Raw genomic sequence first — 24,964 nt, 5'->3', positions numbered from 1 at the left:
CGTGCCTTTCCGTAAAATATCGGAGTGGTTTAAGAGGCGAGAGCTCTAATCTGCCTCGCTTCATTGTCACGCACGTATCTACTTCACGCTCTTTACCAAAGCGCGGACCGTCTCCGCATTCTTTCTGTTTTTCCTCGCCCTCCTCGGCTCTCTGCGTCTCTCACCTTTGTTCCTCGTGCGTTCCGTTTTCTGTCATTTACCAGAAACTGTTCTCTCTCTCTCTGAAGTGCTGTGAGGAGCACTCCTGGAATTGGTTGCATGTTTTCCTTTCTCCTCCTTCGGCCCTTAGTATCGTTCGTGGGCCGTTTCTGGTCTCTTTGACTAGGGTCACTCGCTGACACTCGCAAAAATATATTCGGAAGGATGGATAATTATTTTTCTGGAGATATTTTGTATTCGTTTTTTGGCGTAGGGCTGATGCTGCATGACAGAGTGTACTCTATAGTTTTATGTTGTATTACGCCATTGCTTTGTGCAGTGTTACTCTATGGCTGTATGTTGACATCCTCAAGATGTTCCCGAATAGAGACGGTCTGCATAGATAATGTAGAAATTTTGCATGCAGTTTCTACTTAAGTTAGGCACATGGGTATAATACTAACCTTTAAATGCGATACGGAGGAGACAGAAAGTTTGGATGGGGAGAGTGCTTAGCGGGGAGGGGATGTTGAAAACGGTGTTAGAGGGTAGAATGTTAGGTAAACGAGGGAGGGGAAGGAAGAGAATAAGATTTTTAGATAGATTGAAAGAAATTAGGCCTGACAGTGAATTGAAGAAGACAGTGCTGGAAGGAAAGGGAGGCTCCCAGACTACTCCTAAGTACTCCATGGAAACCTACCTTAATCGCTAGAATACTATAATAAATAAATGATATACATTATTATAACACTAATCATAATTTATAATTTCGTTGCTAAATTTAGCAGGATAACAGAGGAATATATACCTCATTGGCATGAATAAAATGCCCTCTTAACGTCGCTAGCCTTTTCATTAGTATAGCCTTTTTTAGTGACACTATCTCTATGGCTTGTCGCAGCTTCATGTTTTTTTTCCGGCTGGACCTTTTTTTGTCGCTTTTCCAATTAATTACAGGGATAGCACCGCGGTATATCTCGACGGGGAAGCGGGTCCAACCCCTCAACCATTTCCACGGGCGTAGAAGTCACCGCTTTTTCCCGATAAACTCCCTCGTCTCACTCTATCCACGGGTGGAATTCGGTCCCCCTGTAAGAGACCGCTCAAGTTCTTTACGCTGATGCGTAAGTTATTAACTGGAAGATTCCTCAGATAGCTCCCTTAATAAAGGCCGGGACTCGGGACCGGTCCCATACGCCCACCCGGTCTCCTCCCCCCTTTTCAGGGGTCCTCTCCGATACGTGCCGCTGCTTTTTCCGATTGACCATTGACATTTCTCCCCCGAAACGGGAACACGTTCGGATATCCCTCCTGAACCCCCGGACCGGTATAATTTAGCATCGCCACCGTGCCCGCTTGGGTTTCTCTCTATCTTTTTCTCTCTCTCTCCTTCCACCCCTGACGTCTCCTCCCACAGCATCCCGGCTCCTCCTCCTCCATCGCTTCATTAAGTCAGAGCACGATGGACGCTGTTGGGCAGAGGAGGCCACCCAAATAGTTGACTCTGAAATCCTCATTCCTTTCGTCTACCCTCCCCTCCCTCCCCCCGCCCTTCCTCCGCTTTACCTCTTTTCCTCCCCACCCCTCTCCAACCACCTCCCCTCCGCTCCGCATTCCCTCATCCTTTTGGTATCCTTTGTTGATTTTCTCCCGCTGCTTCGTCGCCCAAGGATTTGCCTAGTCCTTGGTGAAGCCGCACGGCTCTTTAACATCAATTTATTTCCGCTAAACCCGGTTTATCATGACCCGCACCGATGTGTAAAATAATTCCCAATCACAGCTCTCTGCTACTGATAATTAATGCGCAAATATGAGTGAAGCCGCACGTCACTTTATCAACAATTTATTTCCACGCAATCCGGTTTAATACGACCCGCAACGATGAGTGAAATAGCCCCCAATCTCAGCTCATGGCTACTGATAAATTTAAGTTGAAAAACGTTTTAAAGCCATTGTTTACCCTTCATACAGCATCATGTAGTATAAACTATTGTTCGAGCATAATTTAAGGCGAGATATTTGTCCTCAGTGTGATTCTTTTCACCACTAGCTTTCAAATGACCGCTTATACGACCGTGTCGAGAACTAAGCCAATTTCAGTAGTCAGTCATTGAAATCTCTTGTCTCTCGTTTGGTTTCAAAGGTAATACATCGTCTCTTCTTAGGCGCTACTTATTACCTATCTTTGAGTTCCCTAGAGGCGTTCTTTCAAGCAAGCTTGGTTCATTTAATCGACTTGTACTGACATGGTAGGGGATCATTTACATATGCTATAACTACCATTTGCGTCATGTTTTAACCATACGTTACAACATTTTAAGTTTTTTTGTCATTTGTGTCAATTTATCTCGTTTCAGGCACAAATACACCCATGATTTTAATGACTCTTCATAACATTTTAGCTAATTAATTGCCTCTAGTTTTCTAATGAGAGTAAGCTTATTTATGCCAGGTCTTCTCTGTAAGGGCTTTGCGTACTTTTTAACGAGCTTCGATGCGGGAAGCTCTCACGGTTGCAGTCTGGAGATTTTATGCTCTCCGTGATGAGCCAGCGTGACGGAGGAAGTGAAATAAAAGGGGTCAAACTGGAGTGAGGCGGCAATTGTCTCAAAGTAACCATAAGTGTTGTAACACAGCGGCATATCTAAGAATGAAAAAAGGTGGTGCTCTTTGCTGTCCTACCATTGAGTTTTTCTGGTTCGAGGCCTTTGTTTTTCCGAAGTCGACATTTAAACTTAATGCGTCTGTAGTAAACTATAAATGCAACTGCATAAAATCACATTATTGTACGAACGTCACATTTAGCCTAATAATATTTCTCTTTTGGAACAGTCACTCGCGGTTAGACATAAAAAGACACCGATGGCATGAGGTTTTTTTTGTCTTGGTAAGAAAATTGTAATTTACAAATGACACCATCATTTCTGAAAGCCCCCACTTGATATATCTCAATTACATCAAGCTGTTTTTGGCTAGTCATATTTAACCATTTTATGTTTCAACCACTTATTTTTTTAAATTAATTGTGCGCTACAAAGTGATAAAAATAACAACATTGACGTTAGTTTATTGATACAACATCCCAGTTTTCGCCAAATTCGTAGCATTTTAGTGAGTGCCGATCGAATGTTGTTGAAATACCAATCAAAGCATGTTCTGACGCGGTAATAGGGTGGTTTCCTATTATTTTTTTATTGCCTAAATCGAAAGATTATTACTCCTGGAGTACGTATTTCACGCTTTTAGATTTTTAAATGACGATATCTATTTTTCGCGATTAAATGAAAAGTGAAAATTTTCAAGAGCGCGGAAACGCGACGCGTAAGTATAAATGCCGGGAAATCTTTCCGTGTGGCGTATTTCTGGTTCCCGCTGCCGCCCCGTGAGGTGACCTTGAGGCGAGTTGAGCGCTGATACGACGCAGGCTGCTAGCGGGTAGCTGAGTACCCTGCTGGCTGGTAGCGCTTGGCTTAAATAATGATTATTAATACCTTATCAAATGAAGAAAACTTTCCGACCTTAGCCAGTTTTAATAAATGATTATTAAGACATGTTTCCCTGAGCTCTGCGCCTCATGCATGCATTGGTAATCTCAGACGATGTATAACTTCTATCTACTCGTATAGAAACTAGGTCCCTGTGACGTCACGTGGAGTGGCATCGCGTGGGCGCCAATCTGGCCGTTTTCAAATGAGGATAAAAATGGACCATTGCCATTCGTCTGAACTGGGATTTCTAAAACGAAATAATTTGTATATTATGAATACAGTAATGGTGGGTAACGAATCGCAATAAATGCCTTTCGTTTTCTTTGATGAAGGAAACTACCCTATTGATATACCAATCAATGGATGAGAAATGAAGCGCTTGGTGCGGGCGGATTGCTGTTAGCTTAGCTCGTAGGCACCCCGACAGCACCTGCCCCAACAGTTGCGACGTCATTCATGCTCCGCGTACCTATCCCTATTACTATCTACCGCTGCTATCCACGCATCGCACTCAAGACCCTCCTCCCCACCCCCTTCCTCGACTGCCCACCCTCACCATTTCCGGAGCGGAGGAGCCTTCGCCATTCCTTTTACCATCTTCACCGGAAGCTCCTCTTCCCGCGGGTGTGAGTGGTGATGACCCGCTCAAACTGCCGACGTTCCCGCCATCGTAATGTGCTTCGGCACATACTGTCGTCTGTGGTGCACACCGCGAAATCACGCGCGCCGGCGTGGATTCAAGTTCCCGAAGTATCGTTCGTAACAACTCGGCGTATTACGAACGAGTACATCCGATAAATATCCCAGCAATCGCAGCTCACGTAACGTATCCATCGCGAAATGGATATTAGAGTACTTAAGTTAATTTTCAGGGCTATATAAAGTGGTAATACTTCGATTTTTTATTCCATTACTGCTTTTCGTTTGAATTGAGTGATTTTATTATGAATTTTCTTAAGAATTTTCCACATTAATTGTAGGTTATTTAATGCTCACCTTAAGGAATTCGTAATTATCACCTAATTTTGACCATCACTCAGTTACAGTTCATGTATGTTATATTTTGTAATGCTTGCTTATCGTTATCCTTAATGGTACGTTTTGTAATTTTTCTTTTCTCAGAGGTAAATGCTAATTGATCCCTATTTTTCATGCTGCAGTCTGCCCCTCGGGCAAATTAATGCGACCTAATATTTTACAAAGAAAACTGAATGGATGAGTGGCGATTATTTGTTTGGTTGGCAAGGTGACGAGTGGTGACGGTGTGCATCGTGGTACCTACTGCTGTCTCGATTGAGTTTAGCCTGTCGGCTGGGGGCCTGCAGAGATTGGTGGGGGGGCGTGTCCCGAGGAGGAAAGGCACGCACGACGTCCGTTATGTGGGTGGAACATAAAGTTTCTCCGCGTAGGCACGCGCGTCTACCAGCGCACTCGCCAGTACGCTACTCGGCTCCCCGTGAATGGAATCACGGCCCTGCGGCCCCTTCATTCACGCGCCCCGCGAAAGCTTAACCCCTTCCAACTCCATTTATTTTCTTAATGTCATGCTCCTGTCCTCCATTTATTTTTTCTGCGGTTCTTTTTATATGAGATGGTAGGCAATGGAATTATATATTGTAGTTTGTAATCAACGCAGAACAGTGAAATAAAAAATTATTATTACTTCATATTGTGAGGTATCTAGTTAAATACATCGATATCACAGATGTCGCTACTAGTATAAAAATCATTTATTCCTTTAAATACATCAAATTTAATAAAATTCAAGTTCTTTATTTACATTATGGATGTTTTAACATCGTTTAACTTTCAAAATATTTGAATTGTTCCCCAAAATAGTGATAAAATTACGGAAATCTGATGTCATGAGAATTTCATAAAAATTACTTGGACTAAACTTGTAATTATCCTCCAAGGTATAATCTAATATAGACGGTGAGTTTACGCGGTATTTTCATGTTGATTTAATATTAAAAATGTTTATTACTACATATTAATCACATATGAAAAATGAAAGGAGCTTTCGGTAACCTCGAAGGCGGACTTTATAAATAGTGGAAAATAGACATGTACCAGCATTAACAAAAATGATATCTTTGACTAAATATGTTATGATAATTATCAATATTTATGTGAACGTTTCTATCTTTGAATAGCCACCTCATTGCATGTTCTTTGTTTTATTTTCCAGAGGCGTGTTCGAGCCGATCAACACCCAAACCTCGGGCGCCCAGTCCCACAGCCCGCCCCAACATCACATTCCACACGTACGCCTGCCCGCCCGCCTACGCCGCCTGGTACTGCCTCAACGGGGCTACCTGCTTCACCGTCAAGATCGGGGAGTCCCTCCTGTACAATTGCGAGTGAGTATCCACCCATCTTATTCCTCTCCTTAGACTCTTCCTTAGCCCCAAGTGGAGAGGAGTGATAGAGCTCAGCGGATTTTACATATGTGCCTGAGAAATTTTGATGAATAGGGCCACTTCATGGTCGAAATACGCATACATTCAATTTTTATCGACCCCCGAAGAAATTTTGCTGAAGAGGGCCATTTCACGGCCGAAACTTCGCGTAGGTTCAATTTTTATCGACCTTCTGGTGCCTTTCTCAATCTTAACCCTAAGATTGTTGTGCGCTCAAATTGCGTCTTTCCAAAGCTAGTCTCCTGATGCCTGAATGTCTTCTTCTTTCTATCATCTCCTCAAGGTATTCTTTTCTTGGTCAACCTCTTCCAGCACGGACTTTTTATCTTTTTTTTCACTTAAGTAGTGATCCACCATGAGTGACCTATACGATGACGTATCATGGCGTCCCTTCTTTGCTAATTTATCACTTCTTTTCCCTCCTCAACGCTTCTTAGAACTTTGGGGTTAGCAATCCCTCCATCCAAAATATTTCAAATGTTCTTCTCTTGCATATTATTAATAACACTAGTTTTTTATCTCTGTTTTCCTTTGGGTCCCAGTATCCGAGTTATTTGCGCACATTCAGAGCCTCAGGACCTTATAAAAATCTATTTAATAGTATGTATATAAGACGCTAACTTTTTTCATTTTCAAATTTACATAAAAATATTGTTGTCGGGGGTTTCAATGTTTCTGTCAGTTTTGGCTACTACTTTTGACAGTGGCGCCGACTCCATGGGGCCTGAGGGCCCCCCCCAATATTTTTCATAACTCGGCACCCCTGACTTTTGACCTGTAGGGCTCTGTTTTTATTTGCTCGGAGGTCATCCGCGATCACTCGTGCGCACGGTTTGTTAGGGGAAGTGCGTGTCACTAGTATTGATGTCTGTGAGGAGGGAAGAGGACCCCCTTCAATGACCTCTGTGTCCCCCTCAGTGACGCACAACCGTCCGTCTTCCTCTTCCGATAGTTTCCTTTGGGGTTAGCTGGGTTCATGTCCTCTCATGGGCAGCGCGCGTATTGCCGTTGGCATCATCGTATCTGCTCTGTTGATTGCCATTGCTTTGTGTTCAGGAGTCTTGCCATATATTTGGAGCACGTGAATTGGCTGACTGCAAAGGGGAATCAATCTAGATACGGAATCGCTTGATTTTCACTGACTCATTGAATTATGTCTCACTAATAAATACAACCTAGGTGACTAGAGATCAGTGATACCAGTTAAAATAGAAATTTTAAGTAATCAATACCCCGAGATGAAGTCAAAATATTTTTGGCCGTTTCTGAAATGTGTACCAGGCCATTTGTCTGTTCGTATGTATCTCAAGTGAATTGATTTACTTTGACATGTATTATCTAAGCAAATGCAAATTCTTATGTCGTGAAGAAAAATTTTCGAGCAATTCCGTTAACGAAAGAGTGTCTCTCTCTTTAAACTATTGATTTATATTATAAGCATTTTTAATCGAAAAAAAAACTTAGTTATTTGTATTTCATTCCATTTTCTCACCTGTTGAGGATGCGGAGTTTTTCATGAGAAATTATAAACAGTATATCCCTCTCGGAAAAATTATTCGCGATTTACCTCGTTGCTCTCTTCTTTGCATCGTGGAATTAGGTTTAAGGTACATGGAAACTTCATAAGGGCGTCAATAACTGCAGCAATTTTGTCTTCGGCAGCGATTTTAATGAAAGGCTTTGGAGACTTGGTTTCTAGCTGGACAGGTATTCCCACCCATATAGAGGAAGGAATTATATCTCAAAATCTGGAGTGTTTTACGGTTGTGTTCACGATTATCTTCCGCGATAGATTATCTCAAAGCGAGAAAGCGTAAAGCCCTGCCGGTAACTCGTGTAGATAGTAGTGTTGGAATTTCATTGCATAATGAACTGGGCCTGATGTAATTAAGGGACTTTGATCTTTCGTAATGGGAGCGTCTTCTCCTTTGTTATCTTTACGCGTTTCCCTTATCTTTAAGAGTTTAATAGTCCGTATTTGCCCAATACGTTTGCTCCGTAGTCCTTCGCTTGTGGACCTGACTTGGGTGATTTGCCGTGAGATTACCTATCTCTGAGCGTATTTTTCGCATCTATCGTATTCATCGGTGGAATTTAATCCCATCATCATGGGCTTTTTACCTTCCTCTACCGGGAATACCCCGAGATAGACGTTGGTGGCCCAGATAGGTTAGACAAATTGGACGCCTCGGCCTCAAGTTTTTTGTGAAGTCATTGGGAGAATATTTTACTATTGCTAAGTCCGCTGAGAGAGTAAGTTTCAAATCGAAGTGTTGTTGTATTCCAATGAGATGTGTACGGATAACTCTACCAATCCTTGGTGATACTGGTGTAACAACCTGATATCTTTGAGGAAGGGAAAAGAAGATAGTCTGTCTCCCCAGCTGATTGGCCTGTGAGTTGCTAAGGATGGCAGTGGGACTGCAAGGCATTTGTTTCGCAAATTCAGTGGCCCGTCCGAAAGGGAAGTTTCCCACGGAGGCGAGAATTCCGTCGCAAATTTATTGGCGCGTCGGAGGAGAGAATTAAAGCCACTTGCGGCCCTAGTTGACATTCCTTTCTCCTCTCGCCCAGACTCCTCCCTCTCCGTGGCTACTGTCAGAACCTTATACATCCCGGGCGGCGCGAAATGTTGGCTTATTCCTTTTTCCCATACACCCTTCCTGTCCAACCTTTGCAGTGATTCCGTGATGTGTGTGAACGTCGAGGAAAATTATTGGTTTTACCGAAATCTCCTCTGAAATCCTAAATTTTTCATATTTCACGTAATTTTTAGATTCACATTAGGCTATACATCGTCGTGCGTGGAAACGCGGGATGTACTTCTTTAGTCATGCCAGATGTTCATGCCAATCAATCAATTATAATTATGATAATCATGCTCATTATAATTAGAGACATTTCTCATGCAATTTATGCCATGAAAATGATTGAAATAGATGCGAAATGTTTCTAAGCCTCACAACTTATCGTTATGGTGTTAATTACCATTTTAGCGTATTTGGTCATTCGAACGACATGATTACTAGAATAATTATATCCGTGCGTGATTTATTGGCGATAAAATTGCAGACCAGTGGAAATTTATAAGAAATGCACGCAAAGGTAGCGGGTATTTTTAATCGTTTCAAAACTGTAGGTTCAGCATCTATTTCAGCTGATGAGGTGAGTGAGTGCTGGTTCGTAACGTTGAATTTCGCCTTCGGCCTGTAATATACATGCCTATTTTTTTCGTATGTAATCCTAGCAACAGCATCTGAAAGTTTCCCTGAGTCATTTGAATGGGAGGTTTCAAGATCACCCAAGTGGGCTGGCCTAACAAATCCACCGCCTATGTTCGTGTTCACGGCAAATACTCGGCCGCTTACTCACTCCCTGGCGTCCCAGGCGCCTAAACTGGCTCTCGAAATATGTACCTCCTTCCAACGTCCTTATTTTGGATGGGGTGGGGCGGTTCTATGGAATGGTACAGACGGAAGGAGATAATTGTCTTTGATGTAGGGAGGGCGGGCGAGTTTGTTTATCGGCGGGCGCCTCGGTTCCGATAGCGGGCGACAGGGCGGAGTGCGCCCGTGTATACATATATACCTATATATCGATGGGACAGTGTGTTTATTATCTATATTATATATCTATCTGTTTATATAAAAGAGGATGTTTTTATAAACGAGGTCGGTAGACTTCAGCACTGTTGCCCCAGCCACTATGAAAGTAAGCGTAATGTATTTTTGAAGGAGAAGCTTTTTTTGCTCTCTAATTTGGTTGTACCTGGTCCTCAGGGTCCCTCTCCAGTTGGTATATGAGCTAGTCAATTTGGTTCAGTGTATTGATTTAATTTTTTCCTTTTTAATGCTACTTTTTCTAAATATAAGGGCTAAAATTTGTGTGAGTTTGCTAAGTAAGTCAAAATTTTAATTCATTCATTCGGTGTTATTTTGTCATTCGTGTCTGTCTTAATCATGGTTTTAGCGGAAAATACCTGTTTTCTAAGAAAGAGCGCTAGCATATTTTTATTATATTCTTGAGGAGCCCATGACAATAATATTTTTTTTAAACATTGTGATTATATAAAATAATTTTGTAATTTGAAAATCACGAAGTTTGAATTGTGCATAATATATTTTCTGTTAGAATTGGATTGAATTCTGAAGGCTCAAATGAATTATGTCTTTATGGTATTGGCTTTAGGTTAGTAGCATCAAATCATATAAAATTAAAAAATAATAACTTCCTATTCCGGATAGTTTTAATGTAAATGCTGAGGTACCTATATAGGTATAGGAGGTCTGCCGGGTATTTCTGGTATCATATATATTTGAACGCGTGCACACACATATTTATCACATAGGTATGTAGTGAACGAGAGAGTGAGTATGTGTGTACCGGTGTGGACCTGGCGGCCCGTGGGAAAGTCAGCTCTCGGCCCCAGCGCTGCTTTATCTCGTTGGACGTGTACGGCGCCCCGCCCTTGCGGACTGTGTGTGTCTGTATGAGGTCTCCGGCTAGCGCCCTTCTCTCTCTTGCCTCCCATTCCACAATTTCCATCTCTCCTCACGGCTCCCCCACCTCCTCCGCGTCCCTTTAAAAAAATAAAAGTTGGTGAAAAAATAAATCGAGTCCTTTTTCTTTATCTCTTTTATTTTTTTTTCGTTCTCTCTCTCTCTCTCACTGTCTCCCACGCCCTTACCACCTCCTCTCTCTCTTTCTTTCTATATCTCTCTCACGCACACACACACACAATATTCCCCCACACCTCCGGAACTTTCTCTCGCTCGCGTCATCTCTATTTCTCGAATATTTTCATCCTCGGTCGCTGTTCCGCGTGCGTTCGCTTTGGGTGCGTGTTTAGGGTGCGTGTTTTGGGTGCACTATAAACTGGTCGTCGTGTTGTCTGCTTTTTTTACGCGATTGCCCGTAAAAAAAAAGTGTCTTTCAGCTCCCGGGTATGTACGCATGAATCTTTCAACGTAGCTGTCAAACGGATTCGTCGAGTTAAATTTACTTTCGTTTCAAATTTTCTGCGAGGAGGAAAGTGCGAGGGAGAGGGAGTCTTATTAGGGAGTCTCATGAGGGAGGGTCTCATACAGGGGCGCAGCTAGGAATTAAGGCTAGGGGAGGTTTAGGGCGCAAAACACTGGGTTGTCTGAGGGTGTGGAATACTCGCCAGGGTAAGCGGGTGGTTCGGGGGCCCTCCCCTAGAAAAAGTTTTAGTTAAATGGTTCAAAATGGTGAGTTTTACGGCCTTCTGAGTGATACTTTATTAATATTTACACTATTCTATAAGTAATATTAATCCAGTTAAGTGAAATGGATTAAATGTAAAAATATCTCTGAGCTCTGGGGGGGGGGTGTGGTGTTATCCCCCAAACCCCCCACGCTGCGCCACTAGTGTCATAGGCTAAAGAATGATCGCAGGCTTTCCCTGTGTATAGTATCGTTGAAGTTTATTCGGGCTTTCCACCGGGTCAGGGTCTCCTTCACGGCCGACGTTTCGATGAACGAGTCGTTCATCGTTATCACGGCATGCTGACTGCTAATTTGATGCTCTGATGACGATGGAAGGCTCGTTCATCGAAACGTCGGCCGTGATGGAGAACCTAACCCGGTGGAAATCCTGAGTAACCTTCCACGGTCTCAAAGGCTAAGTTTTGCTTAAATATCATTTCCTGTTCAGACTGGTGGTGGCAATTTAAACCGATTTTAAAAACTAAATTATTCTTTAACTCGCAAAGATTCTAAGATTTCCTATTATTGCCTACATTTTATATTTACTCTATACTGGAAGTGGCTGGTGAATCACTACACCAATTTTCATGGCGCAATTTTTTTATTTTCCAGGATGCTTTGTTAATAAATAATTACCCCAAAATTTAAAAAAATACTCCTCAATAGGCGCTGGCGGCTAATAATACAAAAAAATCATGATTCTCGAATTACATGGAGCTCTAATTGTGGTTGATATATGCAGGATATATTAGTTAGCATCCGTGGACGCGATATCGAACTGCACGGCTGTAATTGGTAGCACATTCATGCAGCGCTTTGACGATGATCGGAGATCATGGTGCAGACAGTTGTTAGGATTGTGATTACAAAATCACCCTAATCGCATACCGTATGGAAATCTGAAGTGCTGATGTTATTTATTCAGCGTCTCAATTTCACGCTGGCGGCGTCGCCAGAGTCCTTACTCTCTCACGAGCTTTTACAAATCGCCGCGCACCGGTCATACGTGAGAAAGTCACGGTTATGTCACCGGAAAATGGGAGCGGGGAGTAAGGGGAAAGGTTTTTATCGGCAATTCCACGTGGGTCGGTCGACTCCCTGCCTTCGATAACACCCACCGGTCGGTGTGGGTCGCACCCCTTTCTACCGCTAAGCGCTCTGGCCCAGATTGAAGACCGGAGCCCGTGAGAACGGTCAGTTGTTCTGCCGGCACTTAGGCGCGGTGTTTCTCTTAGATCTTGTGCATATATGCAGTTACGCCCCGATGTAATCCCCCTTCTCCTTCAAGGCTCCTCGTGAAAAAGATTTGTTACTGGGATCTCGGGGTAAACGTATGCAATCACGATCATCGGCTTCTTCGCACGCGACTAAAATTGAAACATTAATTACGAGAACATATATTGGGCCTAATTGACCGACTTCGACTATGTAGATTATTGTCATGTTTTCTGTTTCGATTTGGAAATGTTTTCCAGCAAATTAATTGTATAAAAACGGAGGTGAAATATTGGGATATATTTACGTCTTAATTTGCTAACGTGATCCATTTCTCATAGTTATACGGAAGTCGGGTTTTCAGTTTTTGAAATGAATGGAAATGACTGTTTTCTCAAAAATGAAATTGCCTACAATGCCAATTATACATAAGTGGCTGCGTGGTACGTACGAGTAAATTGGTTTAGCGAAACGTCCGTACAAACAAAAAAAGTGCATGGATCTCGCGCACTATTTTATTCCATCTGAGATGAACCCAATATTTTTCCTTAGAAAATATAAGTTCTTTTACATTCGTTTAGAATTTTTAAAATATATTTGCATTGTAGCTAGCAAACTGTGTACCTATCGTCTTATATAAATTTATGTTCAAATCGTATGATTTATATTTTCAGATGCCTATCTTATTCATCACTCAGGAACTTATTTATCCGAAAGTGTCCTCGTCAAAATAATTCTCATAATCTCCCCAGCGTTTTACGAGAAGTCGCTAAAAATATTCTTCTATGCTCATGACAAGCAAGTTCATGGGCTTGACGTACAGAGGCGTGCGACCGTTAACATGATGCCACCGTTGGTCCGCGTTCAGCGGCGGTTATGCCCTTCACCTTTCAATCTGATGTCCGGGCCCCCTCTTACGCTCATTAGAGCGCAGATCCGACTCGTTCTCTAATTGAGCCATAAACGCAATTAATTAGCAAAAAATGGAGGGAGGTTTTGGATTCGAGTAATCTGAATTTTATCGTTCGCGTATTTTTTCACGCCTTTTCCCGTAATTCAAAAATTCATTTTCTGATATTTAGAAATCAGTTCCCGTCGTATTTATTGTTTAATATTTTAAAATTATGTATAATAGTGTTCTTCAAACTTATCCTCCATGTTAGTTATTCTAGGGCCTCGTATTTGACGTAACTTTTCGTATTCTGACCCTTCCTACGAGTGAAAGTTTTCGCCAATCACAATTTAGGCCGTGCATCAACACTCAAATTGATTATAACTTTTGCTGCTACTTACCGTTGTGGATATATATTGCCATACCTCTTTCTATCGGCTAGAATAAAGAGAGATAAGCTTTTTTCATCTCTCTACGTACCTCAAAAGGTGAGCCACTTGAACTATAAAAGCCCTTCTCAAGTCCTCACTAGGCACGTGGTCGTGAACGGAGCCTTGCGGTATCACTTTCATGCGACCATTTCCTTCATCGTGAAAATTTTTCGTCGGCAGGCTCTGTGTCTTTTACATGCAAACGGCTCGGCGCCCTGCAGTAATTTATCTCCGCTACATATTTCCGTCCCTTTTTCGTCATCCCTCACTCCGCGTGGAATGCTGGTCGAGTAGTCTTTTCAAATCCAGGTCAAGTGCAGTGGCTCGGCCGCGGGACCGCGGTGTTTGATGAATTGATTGCAGGGGGGTTGGGGAACAGAGGTGGCGCGGTCGTGTGAGGTGTTGACCTTTGCTCTTGGCATCCCACGGATTCTTTTTTTTCATGTTCGCTCCCGCCCACGCTTTCCCGTCTTGACTTTTCGTCGAAGCCACGAATATAGACATCGGTTTTTTTTCGGAATAGGGTGCTGCATTTGAGCCTTGATTCTTGTTCTACAACTCGCTTGGTATTCGAGAGAAGTCGTCATTTTCTCGTGGCTTTCTTCTTATCGTTATATTCAGTAATATGGGCTATTCAATTGTTTTTTCTTGCTCTTTTCTCTTTTTTGCGATGGAGCTCTCTATCTTTTTTCTCCACATTTCATAGAACTTTTGTGAATGAAAATTTTAGTGCATGAAAATGTAATTTAAATAATAATTGTCAAATTATTTTGCCTTATCGTAGAATAAAAATTATTATGAATAAACAAGTATGAGGTAGGATATGAAGTAACGATACTTTGCACTTTTCCACGTAAATATTTATTTAGAAATGAGGTAACATGTTTCACTGCACCGTAGCATAATCAGGACTGGTCCTGCTGCAGTTCTGTGACACACGTTGACTCATTTTTAAATAAATATTTATTGGGAACAGTGCAAAATATCCTTACTTCATATTCTGCAACGGATCTCCACAAAGTAAAAGCCTTCACTATTCATTTCACGTGTAAGGTGTTTTTAATGATAGATTCAATTTTTACTAGGCCTTTTTTATCAATCAAATCTGAAATTAATAAGTCCTCGATAGTTACCCTTTCTCGGTACTGATATGCGTTTCAGATCCCAAAACCCCCTCGGCCACACCACTGCCTTCAAGACTTATGAGTCGTTGAGCGAAAATCCGCCAATATTTGCTGACATTTATTCTTCCCCCCGAGGACAAGAATTTGCGTGGTGTTGATTTTGGATGGGAGGCGTGTGTGGGTCGGGACTGGCCCTCGTTTACGCCTCCGCACTTGCTTTTCTCGCCGCCTCCAGGCGCCTCCAGACTTGCGTCTGGGACCCGCCACCAAATCGCAGCAATGCCTCCTACATTCACCTGCCACCTCGTCCTTTTCTCCTGCATTTTTATGTCTCCGTATCGTCAGTCTGGTTGAAATAGGTAGGTCACTTTCCGACGAAGTAGTTGAAAAATGTGCTCAAATCCAGAGTTTAGTACAAATGCGTGATAGGTTAATGAAGTGATAGTTTTCCACTTGGTCAGGAATGTTTATGACTTATTGTTCAAGTACTCTACCGATAAAGGCAGGTTTCCATGGAGTATTTAATAAGCATTCTCGCCGCCTCCCCTGCGTTAAATGTACCTCTCTCTTCAAGTCACATTGAGGCCCAATCCCTTTCTTTCTATCCAAAAAAATCTTATTCTCTTAGTGCTGCTGCTACGCACTTATATTTCTTCAATGAATCTTCAGCTTAATTCAGAAGAAAAGTTGGAATATTTGCAGGAATTAGTCCACATTTGCTTGGAGTCATTTGATTATTGTCTACATTTTTTGTTGTAATAATCACTTATTATACATTTAATTTTTTTCTTGTTGTTATTAATTTCTTAATCAGTTCGATTTTGTAAAATGGTATTATCCGTGAAATAGATAAATAAATATCGAATTGCTGGTTATTCCAGACGAGGCTAGAGAGTGGGACCTATCTTCCACCTCTGTTTTTCCTGGTACCTCTCTGGGGAGATCAAGGTTTTGCGGAGAGAAACTGGGAGGTACGGTAGTATTGCGTGGGAGTATTAGTCTTGCCCTGACCGGTCAATTGCCCGAGGGATTAGTGCCTCCCTTCCTACGCTGTGGCGGCGTCAGCACTCCAGGGGGAGGGGGTTATTCCTCTTAGTTTCCCTCATCTCTACCCCGAAAAGGGTCCTCCAAAGAATGGGGAAGTGGAGTCGGTGAGATGTGGATGGAAGTAGAAAGGTTCCCTCCTTTGTTCCTGTTTCAAGTTGTAACTTTCAACCCCTGCCATAATCCTCCGCGATGGAGTCTGCTCACGGCTCTCCCACGGGAGGCACGTACCCGAGAAATATTTTCAGTGTCGGCTAGTGTTCTCTTCGTGTCTTTCCCCACCGCCCTCTTGGAATGCACAGGTGAAGTAAAAGGTGCGCGTACACGGCTTTTTTTGTCCGCTGCCGATGCATTCTTTCGGGTGTGCGGGTAATATACAATGATGTGTCGATGTTATTTGTTGCTTCTCGAAAATCTCCGACGTGAATGTGTTGGAAGAAAGTATTGTGCACCAGGAATGAACGTGGTCATATACGATTGTAAAATGATTATTTTTACAACCGCTCATTCTTCGGCTTCGTGAAATTGTGACTTGTAAATTTAGTCTAGTAAATCTAGTTAATCTACTTTACCGTCCTCCCATGAAAATATTGGGCCCAATGTTTCCCACGTGACGTGTAGTTGCAAATTCATGATTGTATTCGATGCTTTTCATTCGTTAACATTTTCATTATTCTACCATTTTTCAGTTTTATTTACTATCTATAGATATGCGTCCCTGAAATCGAAGATTTGATTGTTATAATATGGCTGGATATTTTTGTACCTGTAATTTAATGTAAAATTAAATTTTTGACGGTAACAATATGCTTATAGGTTTTGTGGTGATATTTTCCTATTTTTAATGATTTCTCTTCCTTTTCTCCTTAGGTGCGCCGACGGTTATATGGGCCAAAGGTGCGAATTCAAAGACCTGGAAAATTCATATTTACGTAAGTTTTCTTCTTAATACAAATTTTATTTGCTAAAAATAAGCTAAGTGGCATTGTCATCACTCTCTATATTCTTAGTATAAAAGTATCTTGTATGATTTAAAAAAATATTTGCCTATCTCTTTTGCTTCTTCTTTTCGCATACCTAGTTCTAGAGGTACCAACGTAAAAAATTGTTGATATTTCATTTTTCTCTAACCAATTTTATTTTCTTTTCCCTACCTTAGCTTCGAGACGGCGGGTGATGCTTGAGACGGCGAGTATAGCAAGTGGAGCAACTATAGCTGTTCTTCTCGTTGTCATCGTCTGTTTTGCGTTCTACATACACTTCAAGAGAAAGCATAAACCCCACAGCGAGACAAATATGCCCTGTGAGCCAGGGGCCTGGTAAGTTCGTCTTTTTTATATAAAAAAAAATCCCCCATCTTGAGTAGATGACGCAAAAACTGAGTACGAGCAATCATAATCGGCTATTTTAATTAAATAATTCATTTAATCCTTGCACCATACAATGATGCTTTGAAGCTTGCAGAGTTTAATTGTTTTGCTATCACAAAATTTGATTTTATTGATCTAAGAGTATGAACAGTCAAATTGGGCCATTTCAATGAAATAACATATTTTATCCATATTTTTATATACATTTACTATATGTTCTTGGGTCATGAAATTTCACATTCTTTGAAGCTTATCAGGACTTTTCTTTTGTGTTTAATTATCTGATTTGAGATATTCTTTGAATTTTTAAAAGAAGGATTAAATTTATTAGGGCTAAGAATTTTTAATTATTTGGATATCATTTCGAATTATTTATTGAACCTTTGAATCTGCATTATGTCATAAAATTTATTTTCCTCCTTGCAGCCAGGTGGATGGAGTAGAGAGGCGACGGCCCTTCAGCACTAGGCCGCCGCATTCCATTTCATTGGTTCCCATCCCACATACTTCACATCATCCCCATAGTTCAGTAAGTATTCATTTGTAGAGGGCTGAGACTATTCTGGGTACAATAATTCATTTATTCTTCGCCACATTTCAATTATTTTCAATTAATTTGATAATGATAATAAGGTTTGATGCAACCAAAACATTCTTGTCTCATTAAATATTTTTCTGGCTATGCTATTCATACTAATGCCCTTGGGCTGAGACACAAATTGATTGCATATCTTGTAGAACTCTTGTTGGCATAACTTAGTTTAGATAAAGGTATTTTATTGATTTTAAGTCAAAAGATGCCGTGAGAATTAAAGCTACCTCAATGAGTCTTGGTCTTGCATGTAGCTGTCAGTTATAATTAATATTTATTTTTTAAGTTGTGGTTTTGCTATCTTCATATACCCATTTTCACTCCTTATTCGACCACATACTTAATGGAGTAGGTACTGCTGACTGAAGATTTTTAGTCTTACATTTGTACTAACATAAGACACTGAAATCATGGTCAGTTTCAGCAAGAGATGTCTTTGTCATCATCTACCCACTGCAAATGGACAAGATCTTACTCAAGGTCTCCACTGGAAGACATGAAATATTTTAGACTCGTATTCATTTTGGGATACTTTGTAAATTTTATTTGCGGGACTTATTAACTATCAAAATCAATTAAATTTTTTAGGACTGATATCAGGGATGAAGACCTGCAAGGTCTTAGCCAGAAAATTATTCCTGGGTGAAGTTCACTGAAGTAACTTTACTGTATCACATTGTACTCGCTATCGAGGGAGTAGGGTGGTTTGAACCCCTTGACCACTTCATATGGGTTGGTATGATCTTAGTCTAAAGACATCATATCATCATAATTTTTCAAGATGTAGTGCAAGAAAATATTCCTTTACCCTTGGTGGCATTAAATAAAATGATGTTACTGAATTGATCTTTTTTTTTCATTTTACTTTAAATGGTTGTATATTCCACCAGTTGTTTGGCTTGGTGGCACACGCAAAGTGTTGCTTGGAACGCTGTTTCTTGAGCCTGTTTTAAAAATCAACTTTCTCTTTTCCTCGCAGGACTGCTATCCAGCACCCACCCACAGCAGTATCCTGCCTCCGAGGCTTTATCCTGTTGACCAGGGTCCCGGGGTCTACGTCTCCGAGATTGGAGACCACCGCCACGAACCCTATCACGGGGAGCACTTACCCTTCCCCTCATCAATACACTGGGGCAGGCGGTGGGACTCTCCGCCCTCCAGCAGTCCCCTCTCCGTCCCTCACTACTCGCGGCCTTACAGGGTTGCGGACCCGAGGCATGGACACAGAGACAGGCCTCCAGACCCACGGTCGGATCGCCCATTGCCTCCGCCGCCACCACATGGCCCAGGGGATTACCTGCCGCCAAGGAATCAGTGAGGTCCTGATGGGTGGATACCCCCTGTTTTTGTGGGTCATTATAGACATGTCCAAGTCAAGGTGTCATATAAATATGAGAAAAGTTGTGTAATGTAGCTTTCCAGAAAAATGTCGCCACAAGTGATGAGCCACCCACGATGCTTACCAGTGAGCCACATTAAAATAGAGAGTGTTTGGGGTGTGTATTTATTCTTATGTAAATAAGTTATGTCATTAATGAATTTAGTGGTGGCTCAGCAGGTGACGTCCATTTTCGCTTTTTTGAGAAGAGGAAGGAGTGAGAAAGACTGTGCACGCCCTCTTTGATAGATACAATGTGATCAGGGATGAGAAGAAGGAGGAGGAGGAGAGACACTTAAACAAATTGGGGCTTCTTTAAGTTATAAAAGTGTTCCCCGAGTGTGGGAGGGGAAGGACAGTGAACTGGGTGGGGGACGAAGGGGGGGAAACGTGCAGACACTAAACTGTGGCTGAACAATGGCAATAGTAACAAATGAGTAATGATCATTGCAATGAAATAAAAAAATTTGCCGTCAAGGCTGGAAATATATTTTTTTTATTCTTCTTTACTGCAGAAAGGAATTTTTTGAAAGGGAAAAAAAATGTTTGCTAAGGACAAAACACGAAAAGACTGCTTAAAAATGCGTAATATGACTTTGGATGTCCGACGACTCAGGCATGCTTATGAAACTGATCGAGAAGGTGCCAGAGGACAGTTAAAGGCACAGTCAGATCCTTCCTTTTGAGTCCCTAAATGGAGAAATGGCTGCATTTGGTGCTGCGTCTTCAATGTGAGCGAGTGTGTGTGTGTTTTTGAATAGATTTGTTTGACTGACTGAATTTGTGCATCATTGGTGTGGATGCTTGGTGGGGAGCAAATGGTGATAGATGCAGGACTAGACAGACTAGAAGAATCTTCAGTTCCTTATTCATTGTAATTATCTACAGTTTCCATTGGCCTCTGTTTCTCCAAATTTCCTCACTTGGGTCAATCATACCTCATATTTTTTTCCTCTTATTTTCCTTAGAAGATGACTACATTCCTGTGATTTAATGAGTTTTCCTTATTTTATATTAGCTAAGTTTTACTACAGTGGCTTCAGTTCCAATTAATTCATCTCAGGTCTGATTGTCTTAGCTGCTTGCAATAATTTCTTTGGTTGAAATTAATCCTCCCTACTTTTTTGAAGGAATTAGTTCAGTATTCACCTAAATATTAGGTTGTGTCAACCTAGCCAATAATGGAAGACAACATTATTAGTTCTACATAAGAATTGTACTTAGGGAATTTTAACAGTACAGAGGAAGTTATTGGCTCAAAAAGCACAATGTAACTATGTGTACGTTACTATATCTGATCAACATGAGAAAAAGTGGCCAGGAATTGTATGTTTATTTTGGGAGTTGACAGTCACATCATGCAGGTTGGCTTCTTTATTTTAGTAGCTCTTGTCGAGAAAGTACTGCCAAATGTTAGGAATCATTTGATGACCCTCATTCTTAAGAAGTAAGATTAGGCAAGATATGATTTATGTTTTCATTTGGCTCTGTATGTCAAGATCTTGTGTTTTGCCAGCTTAAAGTGCAATTCATCAGTAATCATGTAGACTGAAAGAGTAATAATTGCCTCAGAATGAAGCATCTTAGTGTGGGGATTGAAAAGCGGAGATTATACGAGCACCAAATCTGTAAATTTGTAGATAGGAAATTGTCTGCCTGTATGAAAGCCTGCTTATATCTCCCATCACCATTCATCTTGGTTCCTTATTTATTTTAAAGTAAACCTAATGATTAGCTTAATCCAATGGCAATAAGAGTGATAACACACAATTGGTGGCATCTCGTCTCCAAATATTTCTGTTTCCCAATCACGTGTTGTGTCACGCAACACTGAAATTAAAACTCGACTGGTCTTAAGTGATTTTACAGATGGTATAGAAAAAGTAACAAAGTAAGGAATAAGTATGGGTTGAGCCACTTGAGATCGAGTGTTGGGAAGTGGTTAGTTACCATAGTGCATTCTCTTTATTTTTGGCATAAGCAACTTTTTGAATGTTATATTCTGTAATACCAAAGATAGGGAAAATAATTGTCACCAAATTTTTTTTTTAACAAATTACCAAAGTTTCAGTCTTAAAACAGTTCTCATATTTCTATTCACTAATTTTGGGAGACTGTGTGTGTCTGTTTTATGCAAGAAAATGTAGTAGAATGAATGAGTTTTGAGTGTATTCAGAAAATTGTCACAAGTCCAGTGGATCCCCACTTAATTAGTCATCAGTCAACCACTCAAAATTGAAAATTCATGTATTTGATTTTGAATAGGTTTTAAAGTTTATCCTAAAGTAAATTTAACTCCCCATTTTTTTAAAAAGAGGCTGCATTTTCAACTTTGTTCTTTTTAGAGTGTATAAAGGTGTGAAATATTGCACACTGTCTCACAAAATCTAATCTCTTGTCATATGGAGCTAAAAATTGTTAAATTAAAAAAAAATCTGATTACTCGGTGTCACAGACTGGTGAATTGAATAGTTTACCATTGTAACTGCCAATACTGTCTCAACTTGTGGATTTTATTGTATCATTGAAATTTTTTGTAATTGAAACAAAATGGTAAAAATATATTGTACTTCATTGGCAGGGCTTTGTTTGGTCAAACCAGTTTGTTTTTGTCCTGTATTTATTTAAAAAAAATTCATGTTGTTAGAATGTTTATAATATAATAATATAGCTGTTCTGTTGTTTCACCAGTAACTGAATTGATTACTGTATGTATTTTTTTCAATTTTAAGCGGTGTTACAAAATTCAATGAAGCCTTTTTTTCATGATTTGGTGTATTTTTTTCTCTTCACGCAAATCATACGTGAACATCGATTCATATTTCCCAAATTTCCTCATATTTATTTATTGTGACTCATTTTTGTAACTTTCTTAAAAGAAGAGCTCATTGTTCTTTGAAAGTTTTTGAATCTTATTCGTTTTGTTGTTTTTGAATTTTGAAATAAGCTCCACTTGTGAGTCATGTGGTTGTGAGAGTGAGATTGTGCAGAGATGTGCAAGCATGCCTCCTCCTTTGGTGGACGCATCCCATTTTGGTTGGCTTCAATTTTGATTTCCCCGAATAATAATGATAATATTTATTCAGCAATCATATTGTACAACCATGGCAGATGTCGTCAACCATGACATATGTAATGTTAATACTAGTCAAACAGATGGAATGGTTGAATGTGTATGTCTGTATATATGCACGTGAGAGTGTCTCAAGTATTTTGTGGGGAGATTGATTGCTCTGTGTGTTTTTTTTCTTTTGTTTAACTGTGAATGTATGAGTCTTTACATTGGTGCATGCGCCTCTTTTCCTTGTTCCAAAGAGAATACCACAAGCATGGCGGCAATGTCACAACGGAATCGAAAAAATCGTGTTAAGTAACATTGTTGTATATCTTTGCACCCTCCATTTATTTATGCCCAATAATTTAAGTGCTTCATCATGATACTTCATGCAGTGGAAAGGTATCATCTGTCCCGTACTGTACAGAACCTTTTCATTTTTTACTGTTTTCCAATGATGTGTAGTTATAAGTGTATGAACATTTGTCTTTGAAGGCTGCATGTGATTGCAATTGCAAATGACTATGTTGGCCGATGTAGTTCTATTGATGTGTTCTAATGAGTTCCCAGCACATATTTGTGTACCATTTCTTGATTTGATACTGTTCTTGTCAGAAAAATTAATTTTGAGATAGCACAAATGAATCATCTCAAGTCATATGTCTTTATCCCACCTTTCATTTAATCTTGCTACTTCATTAAAATTTGATATTCCTTCAGCCATAAAGTTGTCTTAACTTCCATTGGGATCCATCTGGGGCCACATTTGAATAATGTCTATTCATGTGGTACCTATATCAATAGGGAAAATGGATTAGAGTACAAGTTTACATGACACATTTTCTTTGCTGTTTGAAAATCGAAAGAGACTGCTTGCTTTATTATGGCTGTTAAGAAGTCTGGAAAATCTTATGGCCCTTTTTTTCACACCAACTTTTTTTTTTAAGTGCATTAATCTGTGCTAAGATCATACTTGTAAGCTAACACATCTCAAGGAGTTGGAAATGGGACTTGGGTCACCCCGTTTTCTTGGTATATTTTTGATTGTACAACCTGGTCTTTGAGGATATTTTTGTTGTTTCCTTTCCATGGAGTAATTTGAAAGGAGTGATTACATTGCAAGGTACCATCTTAAGTGTGAAGCGTTGTGGAATATGTAAGATAAAGTGAAATGCCGTGCACCTGAGTCCCTAATGTTCTCTCACTTGGAAACTTGTGCTGCTAGCTCATGATATTGTAAATTTTATGATAATTGGGATACACGATTTATAAATTCAATTAGAAAATGGCTCATTTGTTATCCTCTTTCATTATTTTAATGATGAGTTGTCAGCAGATAATAAACATTTTGTTTATAATAAGTAAATGACTTCTGTTTCATTTTGGTTCCTGAATGCCCTTACTTCAGAAAAAAAGGGAATGCCACAGAAATATATCTACATATTCCAGAGCTAAGAAAACCTGATGAGTTATTTTTCCTACATAGTGGTGGATCGTAGGAGAGTAAGAGAGGCGAGTGCTCTCCCTGTAATTTGTGGTGAAATTGAAAAGATGTTGATTTTTAAGGTGGCACTCCAATTGCAGTATTTATTCCACCTGCGTAACAAACAATGTTTAATATGCTTGAAGAATAATTGAAAGCCACTTTTCTTCTCATATCAGCCCTCCCTGCGAGGTATTGTGTACCAGCTAGGCCGGAGTTGTTAATGAACTGACCCCCTCAAAAAATGGCCGTAATATATCCCTCCTCATATAAAAAATTATAGCTGTACTTATTTATCTTTGGTGGGAGCATAGGCATTCACATGATGAGTGTGACAATATAATCCTTGTCAGATATGCTGAGAGCTGGGAGGCAGACATTAAATTTATGGCATTGGGAGTGCATCTTTCAGGAAAGCCAGTGAGACTTTGTAATAGGTCACTCATACTGCATCCTGATAGTTCAGGGAAGCTTGAATGTTGATTTGTAGTATCATCATCCAAAACACTTTTAATCCCCCAAGATAATTGATAAGGATGATAATTTCTTGCCTTTCATTTCGGCTACAACCTTGTCATGTTGGAAAGGCTTGCACTTTCCCATGGCCCTGGAGCTGCTCTGATTGGGGTGACTTTTCAATTAATCTCACTATGGCCACCCATGCCAAATTGGTAGAAGGGTAGGAATCAGACAAAAGGTAGTCCACCTCCTGGTGCCATGTAGAAAACACTCATGAACACACTAAAAACAGAACGGATGTGGGAAACTCTAAAAATTATTTAGTCCCTGAAAATATGCAACTATATCTACAAAATCCTGAGTCTAGGATGAGTTCTTTCCTCACTTATACAGACCAATCTTCAGGTGGACTGCTGAGGAGAAGGATTAGGCATGTAAAGTGACCAGCGGTAAAAGCTATTCAACTTTGTGCAAAATAATTATTTCAGCAAAGCACATGGTTCAATTATCATTTTAGGCTAAAGTAAACATGGAAGGGCTCAGGAAAATCCTGGCAGTCACCAGATAGATCACATCATGGTATGGCAGAGGTTTTCAAGGAAAATACCAGAGAGTTGGAAAATTGGTCTGGAAGATGGAAATTAGA

At 40.4% G+C, this 24,964-nt stretch overlaps 1 protein-coding gene across 2 annotated transcripts in view; it reads left to right on the top strand.

The window, feature by feature from the left end:
* LOC124161060 overlaps positions 1–23,742 on the top strand; it is a 926,716-nt gene extending 902,974 nt beyond the window's left edge. For both annotated transcript variants that reach the window (XM_046537229.1, XM_046537228.1), the window contains 5 exons: positions 5,818–5,989; positions 16,852–16,913; positions 17,141–17,300; positions 17,778–17,880; positions 18,923–23,742. In XM_046537229.1, the coding sequence (XP_046393185.1) occupies positions 5,818–5,989; positions 16,852–16,913; positions 17,141–17,300; positions 17,778–17,880; positions 18,923–19,261 (836 nt within the window). In that variant the 3' untranslated portion in view covers positions 19,262–23,742. The remainder of the gene's footprint in view (positions 1–5,817; positions 5,990–16,851; positions 16,914–17,140; positions 17,301–17,777; positions 17,881–18,922) is intronic.
* The last annotated feature ends 1,222 nt before the right edge of the window (positions 23,743–24,964 follow it).

This window comes from Ischnura elegans, chromosome 6 (assembly GCF_921293095.1).
Source record: "Ischnura elegans chromosome 6, ioIscEleg1.1, whole genome shotgun sequence".
Lineage (NCBI taxonomy): Eukaryota > Metazoa > Arthropoda > Insecta > Odonata > Coenagrionidae > Ischnura > Ischnura elegans.
Note: the sequence above shows the minus strand (reverse complement) of the source record. Positions and strands in the feature narration are given on the sequence as shown.